Source organism: Nymphaea colorata, chromosome 3 (assembly GCF_008831285.2).
Source record: "Nymphaea colorata isolate Beijing-Zhang1983 chromosome 3, ASM883128v2, whole genome shotgun sequence".
In the NCBI taxonomy this organism is placed as follows: Eukaryota; Viridiplantae; Streptophyta; class Magnoliopsida; order Nymphaeales; family Nymphaeaceae; genus Nymphaea; species Nymphaea colorata.
Genome location: NC_045140.1, coordinates 7,773,138 through 7,789,841, shown reverse-complemented (window position 1 = coordinate 7,789,841; position 16,704 = coordinate 7,773,138). Strand labels below are relative to the sequence as shown.

Genomic DNA, 16,704 nt, shown 5'->3' with positions numbered 1-16,704 from the left:
TTTTTAATATTTTAATATAAAATAATACACAAATATAATTAATCATAATAAAATATACATGATCATATATATATATATATATATAAACCTTTTGGGCCAAATCAGGCCAAATTGAAATAGCCCCATACCCATTTCTCTGGCCGGGCCCAGGCTTGAGTCTAGTAGGCAGGGTACCAGGTACCCAGCCCGATCACCTCAATTCTGGCTGAGGCATGGAACCGAATGAATTCATAAAATTTTCCTAAAAAATCTAACATACACAAAAAAAAAACTGTGTTTTTTATTGTGGCCCATTCTTTGGGTGCAGTTTTAAAAATTTCCTTAAAAAATACGAAGAAACATATAATTTCAGATAGAGGTAGGTATAACCAATATAAAGTGGAATGTAGATATTCGCCACCATGAAAGCAGGGTACTCACATGCCCGAGCAATGGATAGGCATAAAATTTAATGAATATGCAAACAATTGGTAGGCATAAGAGATACAAAATTTTCCAATAACAATAGGTTACCTATAAATTATAGTTCACATCAACATATTCCACTAGCCTCTAATCTACTCCCCTGGGTTGAGAGCAAGAGGTCAGCTTCAAGTGCAATATTCCAGAAAGTGCTCTCTGCATGCTTCCCATACTCTTGACTTTCACAAAAGAATCTCCAACACCAATTGCATTACCTTGCCGGGGCCAACCACTGGGAAGAAGCAAACGGGTGAGCGTTCCAGGACAATCAAATCTTATAGCCCAATCAAGAGAAAAAAAAACACAAGAAATCTATAGTGGCACCCGCATACAGAATAATACTACCTATCAGAGTGCCAGGAGAGAAGTAAATCTTTACACTCCGGAAGCAGGCTTTAGTTTTGAACTATCATGTAATCAAGGAACAAGTATCCACAAAATGTAAACATACACATGCACTTAAATGCAAACAAAAGCAAAAGAGAGGGATTCTGAACCTGAGAATGTTACAAGTTCAGCCTGTGCATGAAGCTTGAATTTCCTCTTGGCTTTTTTGTGTGTCAAGTAGATCATTAGACATTACAGATGGTATTCTATGGCGCTTAATTTTAAGAATCTGAGAGGCAGCAAGTTTGGCTTTAATGTAGTTTAAAACAATAACTCGATCTTCATCAAGGTCAAACCGTATCGTCTTATCTATGCAGTTCTCCACAAGTCCACAAAGATGTTTTAAGTTTTCAACTTCAACATCATTCACCTTCTCAACCTGTATAACATGTTGCGGCCTGAGTTAAGCAAAGGATTACAGGAAATCATTATAAACATCCAAAGTGGGATGAATCATATATTATGCAAAAAGTATAGGGAAATTTCAAAAGACCTAGACAACTACAAGCAAACATTGCATTGGCATAAGCTTTTGTGTTTCAATGTACCCAAGTAAACTTACCAGTTTATTATTGTTTTGAAATTCTTGTATGCAGAGATTTCACACTTCAGCTCCTCCAAGTAAACGTGCATCGACATAAGATTTTGAGCATCAGCACCCCCAAGTAAACATAGAAATGCATACTTTTCTTGTGTTTAAGTGTAAGATTTTGTGCTTCAGTACACACAAGCAGACCCACTTTGGTATAAGATTTTGCACTACGGCACCTCTAAGGAAACATGCCTTTAACCTAAGAATTCTCGCTTCAATGCACTCAAGAAAACATACTAGCCTACATAAGTTTTCAAACGTGTTCATTATAGTTCAGATTTCATTTCATAGTTCTAATCCAAATCACATATTCAAGTCTTATTTTTATGTTTGCATCTCATATGCAAGCCTCAGATCTGGTTTATCTTTATAGATCCAGATTCATTATTCTCAATTCAGATCTTGGATATCAAAGCACAATCCAATTCTAACCATACCTAGATTCTTCATCTAGAATTGTTCTTGGAACTGGACTTAGATTGGGTCTCAAGATCAAACCTAGATCTAGGATCCACATGTGAGTTTAATGCACATTACATCTCAAAAATGTATAATGTTTTTCTCACTTCACGCTTAATATTAATTCACATGTAAGCACTTGAAATGTGCATAATTCTTTGTTGAGGGCTCGATACAAACGAAATTGAAATCAACATCTATATGTAGTCTCAATGGACATTTTTCTGATTTACATCAAGTTTCAAAATAAAGTTTAAAAGTGTGTTTTCTCCTCTTCATATTCACGCATCGTCCACCCATTGCTTTTTATGGAATTGAATTCAAAGTCTAGACAAGATCACGACAATCAAATTTTGATTGAAAATGTAGTTTTAACATATGGTTTTGAGTTTTGAGAGGAGAGAGAGGGAGAGAAATTTTAGTCATGTAGATTCAAGCGAGAGGCTCTCCCTCCTATATATAGGGGTTCATCCCTCTCTCACTTCACACACTTGAGCTTCCCTTGAGAAGTCCAATAAAATTGCTAAAAAGAAGATTGGTTTAAGTCTTGGTTCGGGTTGCATTAGTACTCAGCCTAAACCCAGCCAAACTCGACATAGGGGTCATGGGATTAGGTTCAGCTAGGGTGCCAGTTTCTGGTAAATTAATATTTCCTCCTCTTTTTTTCTTTGCAATTTAGTTCTTTTTTTTTATGCATTTTTAGTTTAATTTTTTGCTTTCATCATGTCTAGTTTAGTTTTCTTTTTGCCTTTAGATTGTTTAGTTTTCTTTTATGCTTCTAAATGTCCAGACTAATTTATCTTTTGCTTAGTTTAGCATGTTTATTTTCTGGATTAGATTTATTTTAATGTCTTAGGGTAGGCATAGGTCAAGTATACTTCTCTCTTTCTCGCCTCTTTCTTTTAATTTCATGTTTTGGGTTTACGTAGTTTTACTTAAGTCATCCATACAGAATAAAGTTCCCTTTTGTGCTTTTTTTAGCATGTTTTGCACCTATGTTTTAATATAGACAGTACCACCTTGCATCCTCATGCACCCCTTTTTTGAAACCAGATTGGGTCAAGTAGCATACCCTATGTTTATCAGTCCAAGTATGTGAAAACTTGAACTCAGCTTGGTCCTCAGTCAAAAATCATTTCAAATCATAATTTTCCAAAAATATTTCAAAAATCAATCTCTTTAAAATGATTTCAAAAAACCTTAGGCCATGTAGGCATGGAGTCCAATCCTAATTCAACTCTCTAGGACTTATCCGAGACCTGTATTAGAGACTACTACATATGAACTCAATCCATGGCCTAGGTCTAGTCAAACTTCTTTACAAACTCATTCACATGGAATGAATGAAGCAGATATCACATGGTTTGACTAAAACCAAACCCACTTATTACAGTCGAACCCAAGTGGGTTCAAATCCAGCATTAGACAAAACTGAACTCGGCCATTTTGACCAACTTACCCTTAGCACATTTGGATCTTAGATCTCAATTCAAAATATAAGATTTAAATCATAAAACTCATGTTGATCTAAACTTGAATCTTAAGCCCAAATTTAGCATAGTTAGATTTGGATCCCAAAATTTGGATTATGGATCTTGGATCTCTGACTTTGGATCTTAAATCTTAGATCTTGGACTTCAAAGCTTGGATTTTTTAACAGATTTCACATAATGGTTATAGGTGTCATATTATGGATTTTGGATATCAGTTTTGATTTCAAACCTTAACAAACCATATATTTTGGATTTTGGATTGTGGATCTAGGATCTCTGATTTTGTATTTTGGATCAGATTTTATAGCATAAGCTTTCGATAATAAATCTTAGATCAATATTCACATGATCAGACCCAAATACAAAATTTTTAAACCTGGTATTCATTAGACTTGGATCTATCCTTTTATAATTTGGATCTTAAGAGATCCAATCATGGATACAAGATCAAAACTACTGGATTTCTGACCTTGCTTTTTGATATTTTGGCTATATATGACATTTCTAATTTCAAATTTAGAACAAGAATCTTATAACTCTCTCAAATACCGATTTAAATTTTTGGATTCAAATTTAAATTTCCCTGTTAGATCTATGTCCTACAGCCAAGTTCCAATAGTGATCGATCTCCAGGTCTACATGACCTAGTTTTTGCATGTATCATATTAGATTTAAGACATGGATTTGCATTGATATCTGATGATCTAGCATAAACAGACATCAAGGCTCAATTCTTTGTGTTCATAAGTCTAGTTTGGTGATCTATTTAAATTTCAAAACATGCATGACTTTAAAACTTGGGTACCCAAGTTTCACATGTTTTAAGGAAAAGGAGGTAAATGTATTTTATGGCTAAACACATTAACTTGTAACTTGTGCTGCAATGTACAGTTTAGGGGTTGAACGGTCATCGCATGTTAAGCTGTTCATTGCTGTTAGAGCTAGATAAAACTCAAACTACTCAAACCCAGAAACCAATAGTGTCATTGTAAGTGTCAATCGAATGATTACATTCTTCTATCTTAGCAGTTGTTGATTTAAATTCATACTATATATTATTATATTTTGTATGATCAATTTAAAAAACAACTTCAAACATTCCCTCAAGGGCCATAAGATATATTGGAAAGTAATGATGGCTACTACATGATTTGACTCCCAATTTCATGACTTTCAAGAGAAGGTTACTCAGTTTATGGTACAATAGCTAAACAATTCCAGTTATGTAAAGTTTAACTTTCAGTTATGGGTTCTATTTGTTAAACTATATTCTTGGTCCTTCTAACTTATTTTCTTAATGTTCATTATAGGCATGCCAGCATCACCAAACTTTACATGATTCCCTCCTTAGTGATTACATTTGGAGGAAAAAATTTTGTTCTTCGTTTTAAGTTACAGCACCGTGGACATGTACATAACATAACTTCCTTTAATATGTCGTTGTAACTTCGAACTTTAGTTATTGAGTTTTGGTGTAATACAGGTTCGAATTTTGTTTAATTATGGACATGTAACTGCTTAAATGACTTTATTGTAAGCAAGTTTCTATTTGCATATGTATTTCTGATTTTCTGAACTTATTTCAATTGTCAATTGGCAAAAAAAAACTTACAAGTCTTTATTGACGCATGCTAGTGCATCGGTAAAGATTATTACCAACGTTTCTGTGAACGTCGGCTAACGATTTACTGATGTTAAGGCAAACGTCGGTAGACTTTTGATTGATATCTGGTCGAATGTCAGTAATAATCCTTACCAACGTTCAGCAAACATCGGTGATAATTATCACCAACGTTAGTAAACTCGTCTCTAATACTATTACTGACATCTGGCTGATGTCAATAATAGTTTATTCAATTGTGTTCTGCACGTGTCAATGAACAGTAATACATCGAGGCGTGCAGCCGTGTAGCAGAAATGTCGGTGATAGTGTTCACCGATGTCCAAAGGAAACGTTTATAAAAATGTTAAAGACGTTCATTGGTTACTCAAAATATGTACTTGAGTTCCTTAGATCAGTTTGCTGATTTGTTTACTAGCCATTTCCTCAGGCACGTCTCAACTCTAGCTCACAAGCTTAGGCTTCGAACGGATCTGAAGCCTCGATTGGAAGGTGGTGGTTTTAACTATAATGGTGGGAGCAAAAAACTTGCTGGTGGTAATGTTCATAGTAGTAATATCGATGACAATAATATGGTTGGCGGTAATGCTGTTAGAGATAACAATGGCAACCGATCTACCACTGCTGGTCATGATAACGAGAATCAAGGGCAGACGCACCAAATTAGAAACTCATTCAAAAATCAAATTCAAGATTGTTAGACGACGCACACTTGCTCCACCTATGAATGAGAAATTATCGTTTGTCATTAACGACGTTTAAAAATTGATTCTCACTATTTCCTTCAAACTACAGCGCAAAAGAGAGGCAATTTTACTGCGACGGATACAAATCTTAGGTATAACATTCAAAGGGCAAAAGCCAAACCATTTGTATATCTGCAACATATTTTTCGTGTCAATCATTTGCAAATATGTCATCATACTGAAATTGTCAACATATGAGCTAACAATATATGGCTAACGCATGTATATAAATTTATTTCCATGACAAGTAAATGTCTTGCTATATGCTTGTAATATGAAAATTGCATTTTCCTTTTTCTCTAGACATCGATTGTGGATACTGGCATTTTCAGACAATTACATTCCACTTCCGATTTCAGCACCTCCTTGCTTAACACTAACACACTAAGCCAATTGCTGTTTCTCTCATTACACCAGTTTTTTTTCGCTCACCATTTTAGATTTGATACTGTATTTGTGGACCCGTTCTGTAGGATTTATGAGAGAAGGCAAAAAGTTAACTTCCAAATTAAAGAGAACATAGATTTTAGATTTTTTAAAACTGCAATATTGTGGTATGCTTGTGGTGGTACCAAATTAGCTGTCATATTTCAACTAGAATTTTGAGGGCATATTGATATACTTGCGATTTGAAAATTCAAATTACATTTATATTTGTATTTTGAGAAAATGGAGAGTTTGAATTGGCTTGTTTTGACTCCCCTTAAAAAGCGAACTAATGCATGGCATCCTAGGTTCGCGTACTAGTTGATGGGAAGGCATGCTGTCGATAGATTTCATAGGTGTAATGTTTGAATTGCTTAAGTGCGACTAAATGTATGACGTTTAGGCTGATAATTGATTGAATGGTATTTATAACACTTACGATGACAATGGTATGCAAGATTGAGATTTATTGGATGTTCAAATTCTTGCGTAAGTGAAACTATAATATATTATGGTTGATACATTGTTCATGGCTATATATAAATACATACATATATATATATATATATATATATATATATATATATATATATATATATATATATATATATAGATGAGTTCATGTGGTACCATCTTCTCACAGCGACATAGTAATTAAGTGGTGTGCCATGTTCTTGAAACAATTCATATGTTATTATGACAAGTGACATATTGGAGATTTATGATTATTACAATAACAGTATTGAAATTCTTATCTCCTGAGAATTGTCCGCATTATTTTGTATGTATGTATGTATATATATATGACGACGGATTTGTGTTAAGGGAGTTTGATTTACGCCAATCAAAATCAAAAACTTGCATTTGAAGTGTTTTAAAGTAGGGAAGGTTTTCATCTTGTGTCTGAAAAAAAATAACGTGTCAGTGAATTTCATTAGAGATATAAAATCTTTCTGACATTTTAATTCAAGGAATATTAAAAAACAAGGGTGCTACGGTCAGCATATATATATACAGTAAAAAATGCAGATAATGTTAACAACAGTAAGGTGTCCAGACAACTATATATAATACCAAAAACAAGGTACACATACAACTATTATATAAGAGAAATCATGGCATTTTTGCTTTGACATTTTTAATTGATCAAATTTCAAGCATACATTAACACATCATTGTTTGATTTTACCCGCATAATCAAATGTATTTTTACTTGTAGTGAGAACCTCGACTACATACTGCAGCAGTTCCTTCAAACTCCTAACTCTTTAATCGGCATTTCTATATGAATGTTTCAAAAAAAAATTGCTTACCTTTTTAAGGAATAACAAAATAACGACCATGCTTAAATATTTCATAATTAACCACTTGAATTGAGCATATATATTTGCATGAAACAGGCAGGCTTGTATGCCATTTTATTTCACTAAGGATCATTTTTAATTTTGATAAGTACAGTTTCTTTAACTAAACCATTGCATCCCTTTTAATATTTATACATCAAAAGTAACATGACAAGCACAGTCAAAGGGGTAAATGTTCAAAGCGGGACGTGGTTGCAAAAGCGCAAACTCTTACTCTTCTAGTTTTATTTGTGCTATTGCGTGGACGACAGCACAAGTGAATTTCTTGGAGGATCGTTTGAAGGGTTGAGTAAACCCTTTGTTTTTTTGTTAGTGTGAAGATTAGCATATTTGTTCCTGCTAACCATTTCCTTGTACAGGAATTGCATTTTTACTATAGGTGGGGAGCCTAACCCCCTGCATACTGTTATTGCAATATATTTACCATTTGTTTTGACGAAATTAATTTCTCTCTCTCTCTCTCTCTCTCTCTCTCTCTCTCTCTCTCTCTCTCTCTCTCTCTCTCAAGAGCTTAATTTCCATTTTACACTTGGCTTTTTGTTCTGGTGCTTTGGCATATATACATTCGTTGTACTCAAGAGGCATGTATACAAAAGGGTTCACACTACAAACATCCATTTGAATGGCTATACCGGAAATAACATTGTTGAGGATCGATAAAAGGTTTGCATACAAATAATGAAAGTATGTCAGCTAGCTGGGTGCAGGTCATGTATGAGAAAAGTGGACCAACTTATTAAAAAATCAAGTTGTAGGGAACGGCAAAAAACGAAAGGCACGTAATTGGTAGGTACAAGCTATAGACCAAAGGGAACATGGGAAAGTCACATATATTGTAGAAATAATAAACTCTATTACGTACTGATGAAGCAAAGCAAACCAGAAGTCCAACATTCAAGACAAAGAGAATGATAAAGAACCAATGCAGATATATATGTACTAGTGCTAAGTCTGGTCAACTTAACACACTATTTATTATGTATGTTTTTTTTTTTTTTGCAACATGGAAGCAGCCAAGTGTCATGCTGGCTACTTCTTATTATAGCTTCAACAGTTATTAATATAGGGATTTGACTAATGCAGGTTATGGGCAGGCACAAAGTAACCAAAGCTGACTGCTGGCTTTCCATGGTGATGCTGTGCTGAATCTTCCATAACTAGGCTCTTGTAAAACTCTGGATGCTGGCGGTGAGGGGGAAGAGCCTTAATGAGCAGCTTATAGCTGTCGTGCCCAGGGGCACGCTCTAATTTCTCTGCAGCGATGACATGCAGAAAATGGAGGCGGGCATTGTTTTTCTTGTTGTTCATATCTACGGCTGATTTGCCCAATTCTTGAATGTGGTGATCCTTCTCGGCATGGGGAACTTGAACCCAGCGGGGCTCTCGACGATGAGGGTCGTGATTATCATGATGATCATCATGGTGGGCATCATTGTTGCTCATTTATTAGAATAAGAGAGAAAGAAAAAGATGCCCCAGTTGGAAGGGAGAAATTGGAGATCAAGAGGATATGTCTAGCCATAAAAAAAGTCTTTTTATGGCCTCAAGTAGGTCCATCGAAATTGGTACACAAAATTTTATACTGCACTCATTGCTTATGGCTTTGTTCAATCCAAATGTGGCTACTCACCATTTACTTATATGCAAAAGGGGGTTTATATGACTGTGTTGGTGTATGTAGATGATCTCATAGTAGTCGGAAATAGTCTTTTTAATATTGAAGAATTCAAAAGATATTTTTGGCAAGCATTTTCCTATGAAAGATTTGGGGGAACTTAGGCATTTTATGGGACTTTAACTTGCTAGATCAGCCAAAGAGATTTATTTGTCACAACATAAATATACATGTGACATTCTTGATGAGGTAGGTCTAATTCATGCACAACCATGTGACACACCAATGGAGTATAAACAAACACTTTCAACCTCAGATGGAGAACTGTCAAATGATCCAACTTAATATCACTGTATAATAGGGCACCTTATATACTTAACCATAACTGGGCCCGAAATTACATTTGTTGTTCATGTTCTTAGTCGTCATATGCAGCACCCAAGAATGATTCATTATAAAGCAGCTCTAAGAGTGAGATGGAACCAGGTCAAGAACTCTTTTTTCCTGGAGGTAGCAATTTAAAACTTAGGTCATATTGTAACGTTGATTTTATAGCATGTAAAACTCAAGGAGATCAGTTGGATCTCATATTTACTTGAACAGCAGTAACTGAAGGAGATCAATTGGATCTAATATTTACTTGAACAGCAGTAACACAAGGAGATCAGTTGGCTCTCATATTTACTTGAACAGCAGTATGGTCTCATATTTACTTTAACAGCAGTTTGATCTCATTTTACATTAACAGCAGTTTGGTTTCATACAAGACTGAGAAACAAGCAACTGCTTCCCAAACATCAGCTGAAGCCGAATACAAGTCTATGGGAAACACATGCTCTGAGATTTTATGGCTACAAATTCTTCACCTTAACTTTCAGGTTGATAATTCATCTTTAGTTCAACTTCTATGCAACAACAGGTCAGCTATTCAGATATATTGCTTCTCATGGACATGTTGCAGACTCATTTACGAATGCTTTGGCAAAGGATCATTTCAAAATTTAAGGTGCAAACTAAGCATTGTCAATCTCTATGCTCCGTTTGAGGGGGTGTTAAAGTTGCAGCAGTATAAACTCTCTAACGATTAAAAGTTCAAGTGGCAATTTATGCATAAGATTAGTGTCAATGAGCATATCTGTAAATTATAATTTGAGGTTAATTTGAAATGATTGTATCTCAACCCTTGATTCATTCTATAATCCATATATAAGCAATGAGAAAACCTAATTGTCACTAGGCCTGGACACTGGGCCGGCTCGATAAGCAGTTGGGCTCGGGCCGGGCCAAGTTCGTGACTGTTGCCCGAGCTCGGCTCGGCACCCAAGACCCAAGCCCGGCCCGGTTAAAAAAATATTTTTTTAATATAAAATAATACATAAATATAATTAATTATAATAAAATATACATAATCATATATACATATATATATATATATATATAAAATTAAAAAAAAAACTTTTTAGGCCAAATCAAGCCAACCTGAAATAGCCTCATACCCATTTCTCTGGCCCGGCCCAGGCTTGAGTCTGGCAGGGTACCAGGTACCCAGCCCGATCACGTCAATTCTGGCTGAGGCATGGAACTGAATGAATTCATAAAATTTTCCTAAAAATTCTAAGTTTCTAACATACACAAGAAAAAAAAAAACCTGTGTTTTTTATTGTGGCCCATTCTTTGGGTGCAGTTTTAAAAATTTCCCTAAAAACTACGAAGAAACATATAATTACAGATAGAGGTAGGTATAACCAATATAAAGTGAAATGTAGATATTCGCCACTATGGAAGCAGGGTACTCACGTGCCCGAGCAATGAATAGGCATAACATTTAATGAATATGCAAACAATTGACAGGCATAAGAGATACAAAATTTTCCAATAACAATAGGTTACCTATAAATTATAGTTCACATCAACATATTCCACTAGCCTCTAATCTCAGTTTCTGACTCCCCTGGGTTGAGAGCAAGAGGTCAGCTTCAGCTGCAATATTCCAGAAAGTGCTCTCTCCTGAACTCTTGACTTTCACAAGAATCTCCAACACCAATTGCATTACCTTGTCGGGGCCAACCACTGGGGAGAAGCAAACGGGTGAACGTTCCAGGACAATCAAATCTTATAGCCCAATCAAGAGGAAAAAAAAACACAGGAAATCTATAGTGGTACCCGCATACAGAAGTGCCTGGAGAGAAGCAAATCTATACACACCGGAAGCAGGCTTTAGTTTTGAACTATCATGTAATCAAGGAACAAGCATCCACAAATTGTAAACATACACATGCACATAAATGCAAACAAAAGCAAAAGAGAGGGATTCTGAACCTGAGAATGTTACAAGTTTAGCCTGTGCATGAAGCTTGAATTTCCTCTTGGCTTTTTTGTGTGTCAAGCAGATCATTGGACATTACAGACGTTATTCTATGGCGCTTAAGAATCTGAGAGGTAGCAAGTTTGGCTTTAATGTAGTTTAAAACAATAACTCGATCTTCATCAAGGTCAAACCGTATCCTCTTATCTGTGCAGTTCTCCACAAGTCCACAGAGATGTTTTAGGTTTTCAACTTCAACATCATTCACCTTCCTAACCTGTATAACATGTTGCAGCTTGCGTTAAGCAAACGATTACAGGAAATCATGATAAACATCCAAAGTAGGATGAATCATATATGATGCATAAAGTATAGGGAAATTTCAAAAGACCCAGACAACAACTTTATGTGCATACATACACATGTGTTATATATATATATATATATATATATATATATATATATATATATATATATATATATTATTTATTTATTGGAAAGTTATATATGTGAAGTGTATACATATGTAGTTATATATTTCGTACATAGATCTGTTCATTATGTTGTCCTTTATTTGTTACTATTTTCTTTCTTATTTCTGTATTTTTCTTTTCCTTTTTTGTTTCAAAAGAGATGGCTGCTGGGCTGGTTCCAACAGCTATCTAGCCATTGGAACCTGTCCAACAGCCATCTCTTACTAAATGGGATTTTTCTAATTATGATTTTTATTGATGATTACCCATGATATAATTGGATTTACTTTCTCAAACACAAGTCCAAAGTTCTTTTGCATTTCAAAAACTTCCACAATATGATCAAGACCCAATTTAACTTCAATATTAAGATCTTGAGTAGTGATTCTGGTGAAAAATTTTGTCCAAAAAGCCTTTACCAAAACAGAGTTGCTGAGAGAAAACACAGACACATAACTAAAACTATGAGGGCTCTTCTTGTTGCAAAACATGTTCCTAAGAATTTTTAAGCTGAACCTGCCCTCACCTCTATTTATTTGCTAAATGATGCTTCTAGAATTTTAAGCAAAATTTCTGCTTTTCAAAAACTTCACAATATAGAGCCTAATCATAATTGGTTAAAAGTTTCTGGTTGCAAATGCTTTATTTTGAATGATAATAGTGACAAACTTTCTTCCAAAGGAATAAACTGAGTATTTACAGAATATTCAAAAACTCAAAGGGCATATGTGTAATAATATTGAGAAAGATAAAGTTTACGTATCTAGCAATGTCTTTTTTCGTGAATGCTTTGAGAAAATAGAATCCAAGTGTTATGATTATGTTTTCCTTTATGAATGGATGGAATTATGATGAATGTTCTAAAGATGATCATGAAGAATTTGGTGATAAATGTAATGACAAGAATAAGCTAAATGACATTCCATGTGAAAATCAGCCACCTAGAGAAATTTTCACCCATAGAAGAAGAAACCAATTTGTTGAGACTGATCAAACTGAAGAACCACAAATTGTTCTTAGAAGATCCCTTAGAACAACAAAACAGCCACAATGATTTGTCTCCTATGACTCTTTTTCTCCAAAACATAAAGCTGGTCTTATGACTACTTTGATGAACCCTCCTCCTTTGATGAAGCTCAAAACCAACCTCATTGGATTTATGCAATGACAACTGAGCTTGATGCCCTTAAAATTTGCACAACCTGGGAGATCACAGCTTGTTGCCTGTAGGTAAAAAGACCATAGGATATATATGGGTTTATAAAGTAAAGACTAAAAGTGAGGGATCACTTGAAAGATACAAAGCTAGGCTGATAATTAAAGGAGATACCCAAGAGTATAGAATAAACTACGAAGAAACTTTTGCACCAGTTGCTAGGATGACTTCAATTAGAACATTAACTGTCGTTGCATCTATCAAGTATCAACCACTGATTTTTCAGATGGATGTCAAGAATGCTTTTCTAAATAATACTTCTAAGTTTTAAGTGAGGAAGTTTATATGGATGCTCCTTCTGGATTTGACATTCCTGAAGGTATGTTCTTACATCTCTAAAAAGCTTTATACGGATTGAAGCAAGCCCCCAGGGCTTGGTATGACCGCTTCAACAAGGTAATATTTGATCAAGGTTTTAAATCATGCTATTCGGACACTACTATGCCAAAAAATACATCAATAAGTATAAGTATGTTGCTTCTTTATGCTGATAATGTGATCATTACTTGCAATGCTGAAGAGGCAATTAGCAATGACAAATGTTTTCTGGAAAATGAGTTTGAAATGATAGATTCAGGTTATCTTACTTACTTCCTTGGTATTGAAGTTGCATACAGTAAAAGATGATATTTACTCTCAATAATCAAATTTGGTAGTAATGTTGTTAGCAAGTCAGGTTTAACAAATGACAAGATTGTTGAGACACCCGAACCACTGGGAGTTTACAGAGGAGCTTTTAAAATGGTGGCACCGACAAGGAAAGAAGTGGGGAAGTGCCCTTTCCTTTCAGTTGGTAATTTGAGAAAGAGGTTGAACTTAATTCACTTATACTTAATTCATGCATGTATGAGTGTGTTCAGACATGTACCTATGCATATGAATAACATGTGTGCACTGTGCATGTGTGTCTGCACACATATTGGAGCTGCATACATAATAGGTGGCTGTTAGTGTGTGCATTTGTGTATGTTTAAAGGCTATAAGAGTAAAGATGCTCATACGTTGTCCAGTGCATGAGGCTATAGGTCATGGGCTTCTACTAGTACAGGTGCATACATAGGTGAATAGTTGTGCATGTAAGTAGGCATGTGTGCAATGTGCATGTGGTGGCTAGCTACTTAGGTTGCATCTGGATGCATGTTAAGGGCCACACGTGTGTTAGTTCATGTGGATGCACAGGCTATTCACCGTGGTTCCACATTAGTGCCAAGATACTAACGTGCATGCTGTGGGTATCTACGAAAGTCAAGAGTTAGTGCATGTGCATGCGTATGTATACATGTACATGTCACATAACACTTCAGGTATGTGTGGACTAAATAGGTATGCATATGTGGTCGCATTTTGGTCAATCCATGAGCAGTAGATGTTGATTAGTGCTGTTTTTGTTACAGGCCTTATATGTACTAGTGAAGCAGCTTATCCAGGTCAGGCACTAGGTAATAATCTGCATAGGATCACACCAATAGAATCTGATTCGTGCAGCTATCTCTTCTAATCATATTTGGATTGGACTGTAATTTTTAGACTTGGTATTGCATATGAAAACATGGATACTTTAAAAAATTGAGCATAAGACATACTTAGATAATATTATGCCAACTATCACTTTAGTGAATGCCAGAACATAGGAGTCGGTGTACATGTTTTTGCCTCTAATGACTTTGCTTCCCTGGTTCTCTCCATGCAAGTGTTTCTCTTCATAACCATAAGGTCATGCCAAGCTGATGGAGGAAAGGCCTTAGATATTCTGTCTCAACCATACAATCCCCAATCAGTCAAAGTGGAGGGCAGCACATGACACCCTCATTAAATCAATTTCAAAATGAGGAATTGTCCCAAACTTTGTCGTCCCCCTAGGGATGCAACAGGAAAAAGGGAGAAAATCTCAGACGTTCTCCTGCACTAACTCAAGCACACCCCAACATTCCACAATGTGCATATTTTGAGTGTGTGTGTGCGCATCTGAGAAGGGGGGGAGAGAGAGAGAGAGAAAGCACCTGCAATTCAGCTAACCTCTCATACCCAGCATTGACGTCATCCATTAGCACCTGAAGTCACATAATCAGTAATCAGATAGGTTACAAAGAAACTTTTGAAGCAGAGAAGGGGGAGTTTAAAATAAAGCCCTCAATGCCAATAACAAGCAGGAAGTCTGCCACAAGGAGAATGACAAACTGGCAGTGTTATACCTTGATGAACCTGAAGTATAAGATCAGAAGATACATGCAGACAGATATGAATAAGTTTGATTTCATAACCACAAATATTTAGAACAATAGAAACAAATAAAGACAAGAAAAAAAACTGATTTCACATGAACATAAAAAATCATAGCCTTTCAAATATCAGATTTAAGAGAGGAAATAAAGATAAGAAGAGAAAACAGGGCCTTGAAAAATCAGATTCAGAAATAGAGAAAGGTAGAAATAAAATATAAGGAGAATAAAATTAGAGGTAAGCGACCTACAAAAGATACAAGATCTATTGAGCATACACTTCTTGAAAGAAAGCACAACCCTCGGATCTCAACACTACCACCTACGTCACATAGGAACGGGGTGTGAGTGCTGCATTTTGCCATGCAAGGATATATATATATATATATATATATATATATATATATATATATATATATATATATATATATATATATATAAACAAACAAATAAAATTGTCTACAAAAAATGGAACTAGCAATAAAATTGTTCATAAACAATAAAAATAGCAATTAATGATTAATAAAATTATGGTTTTATCAGTAAATCAATGGAAAAGAGAGCAATTTGTTTGTTGTCGCGTTTGAGAAGCACCCAAGCCACACCTAACATGACTTAGGTGCGTCATCCATTTTGAAGAGTTCATGTTACTTAAGCCACCAATCTGATGCCCTATCTCACATGGGTGCGGGGTGCTGGTGCGGGTGAGGGATGCAGCAAGGTCCAAAAAAACTTCGATGCGGGTGCAACGAGGCATCTAAGTGTCTAACACCTCTCTCTCTCTCTCTCTTTATTGTCACAAAAAACGTGTATTTAATCGAAAAAACGCGTTAAATATACAAAAAAACAGTCCGACGAATTAAACTGCAATTAGATGCATTTAGAAAAACGCCAGAAAATAAAAAAAGCGAAAAAAATGCATATTTTTTGCATTTTTTAAACGAACGGAAAATTTTTGTTAAGCGAGAGATGTGTTTTTTAAATAATGGCACCACATGTAATATTGAAGAAAAGTTGGTTTATTTTAAACTTGATCACCTTTTTTAATGGCAAAAAGGTACTTTTAAGTAGCAAAAAGGGCCTAGGTTGAAATCGAAATCAAAATCATCGTTCGGGTGAAACTTGAAAGTGGGTTTTGAACTTTGAAGTTTTGAGGGGAGTCGTCGGACGGACAAACACTGGGAGGGGTCGACGGGAGTCACCGGAGGCTGATGGGAGTCGAGCATCGACGGGAGTTGCTGGAGGCTGACAGGAATCGAGCATCGACGGGAGTGCTGGAGGCTGACGGGAGTCGAGCATCAACGGTTTGTCTCTTCATTTTATGGG

At 35.5% G+C, this 16,704-nt stretch overlaps 1 protein-coding gene across 7 annotated transcripts in view; it reads right to left on the bottom strand.

Annotated features, from left to right (window-relative positions):
• Positions 1 to 565: 565 nt before the first annotated feature.
• LOC116251036 (protease Do-like 10, mitochondrial) overlaps positions 566 to 16,704 on the bottom strand; it is a 28,990-nt gene continuing 12,851 nt past the window's right edge. Inside the window, exons 7-10 of one of the 7 annotated variants that reach the window (XR_007572909.1) lie at positions 15,160 to 15,210; positions 11,485 to 11,747; positions 11,329 to 11,393; positions 10,947 to 11,235 (exon numbers count right to left, since the gene is read on the bottom strand). Coding sequence is in view for 6 of the 7 variants with exons in the window: in XM_031625095.2 (XP_031480955.1) it covers positions 11,502 to 11,747; positions 15,160 to 15,210 (297 nt within the window). In the remaining variant the exon portion in view is untranslated. Of the gene's footprint in view, positions 695 to 10,946; positions 11,748 to 15,159; positions 15,211 to 16,704 lie in introns of those variants that run through there. The other 6 variants (XM_031625094.2, XM_031625095.2, XM_050077025.1 and 3 more) reach the window with 6 other exon arrangements.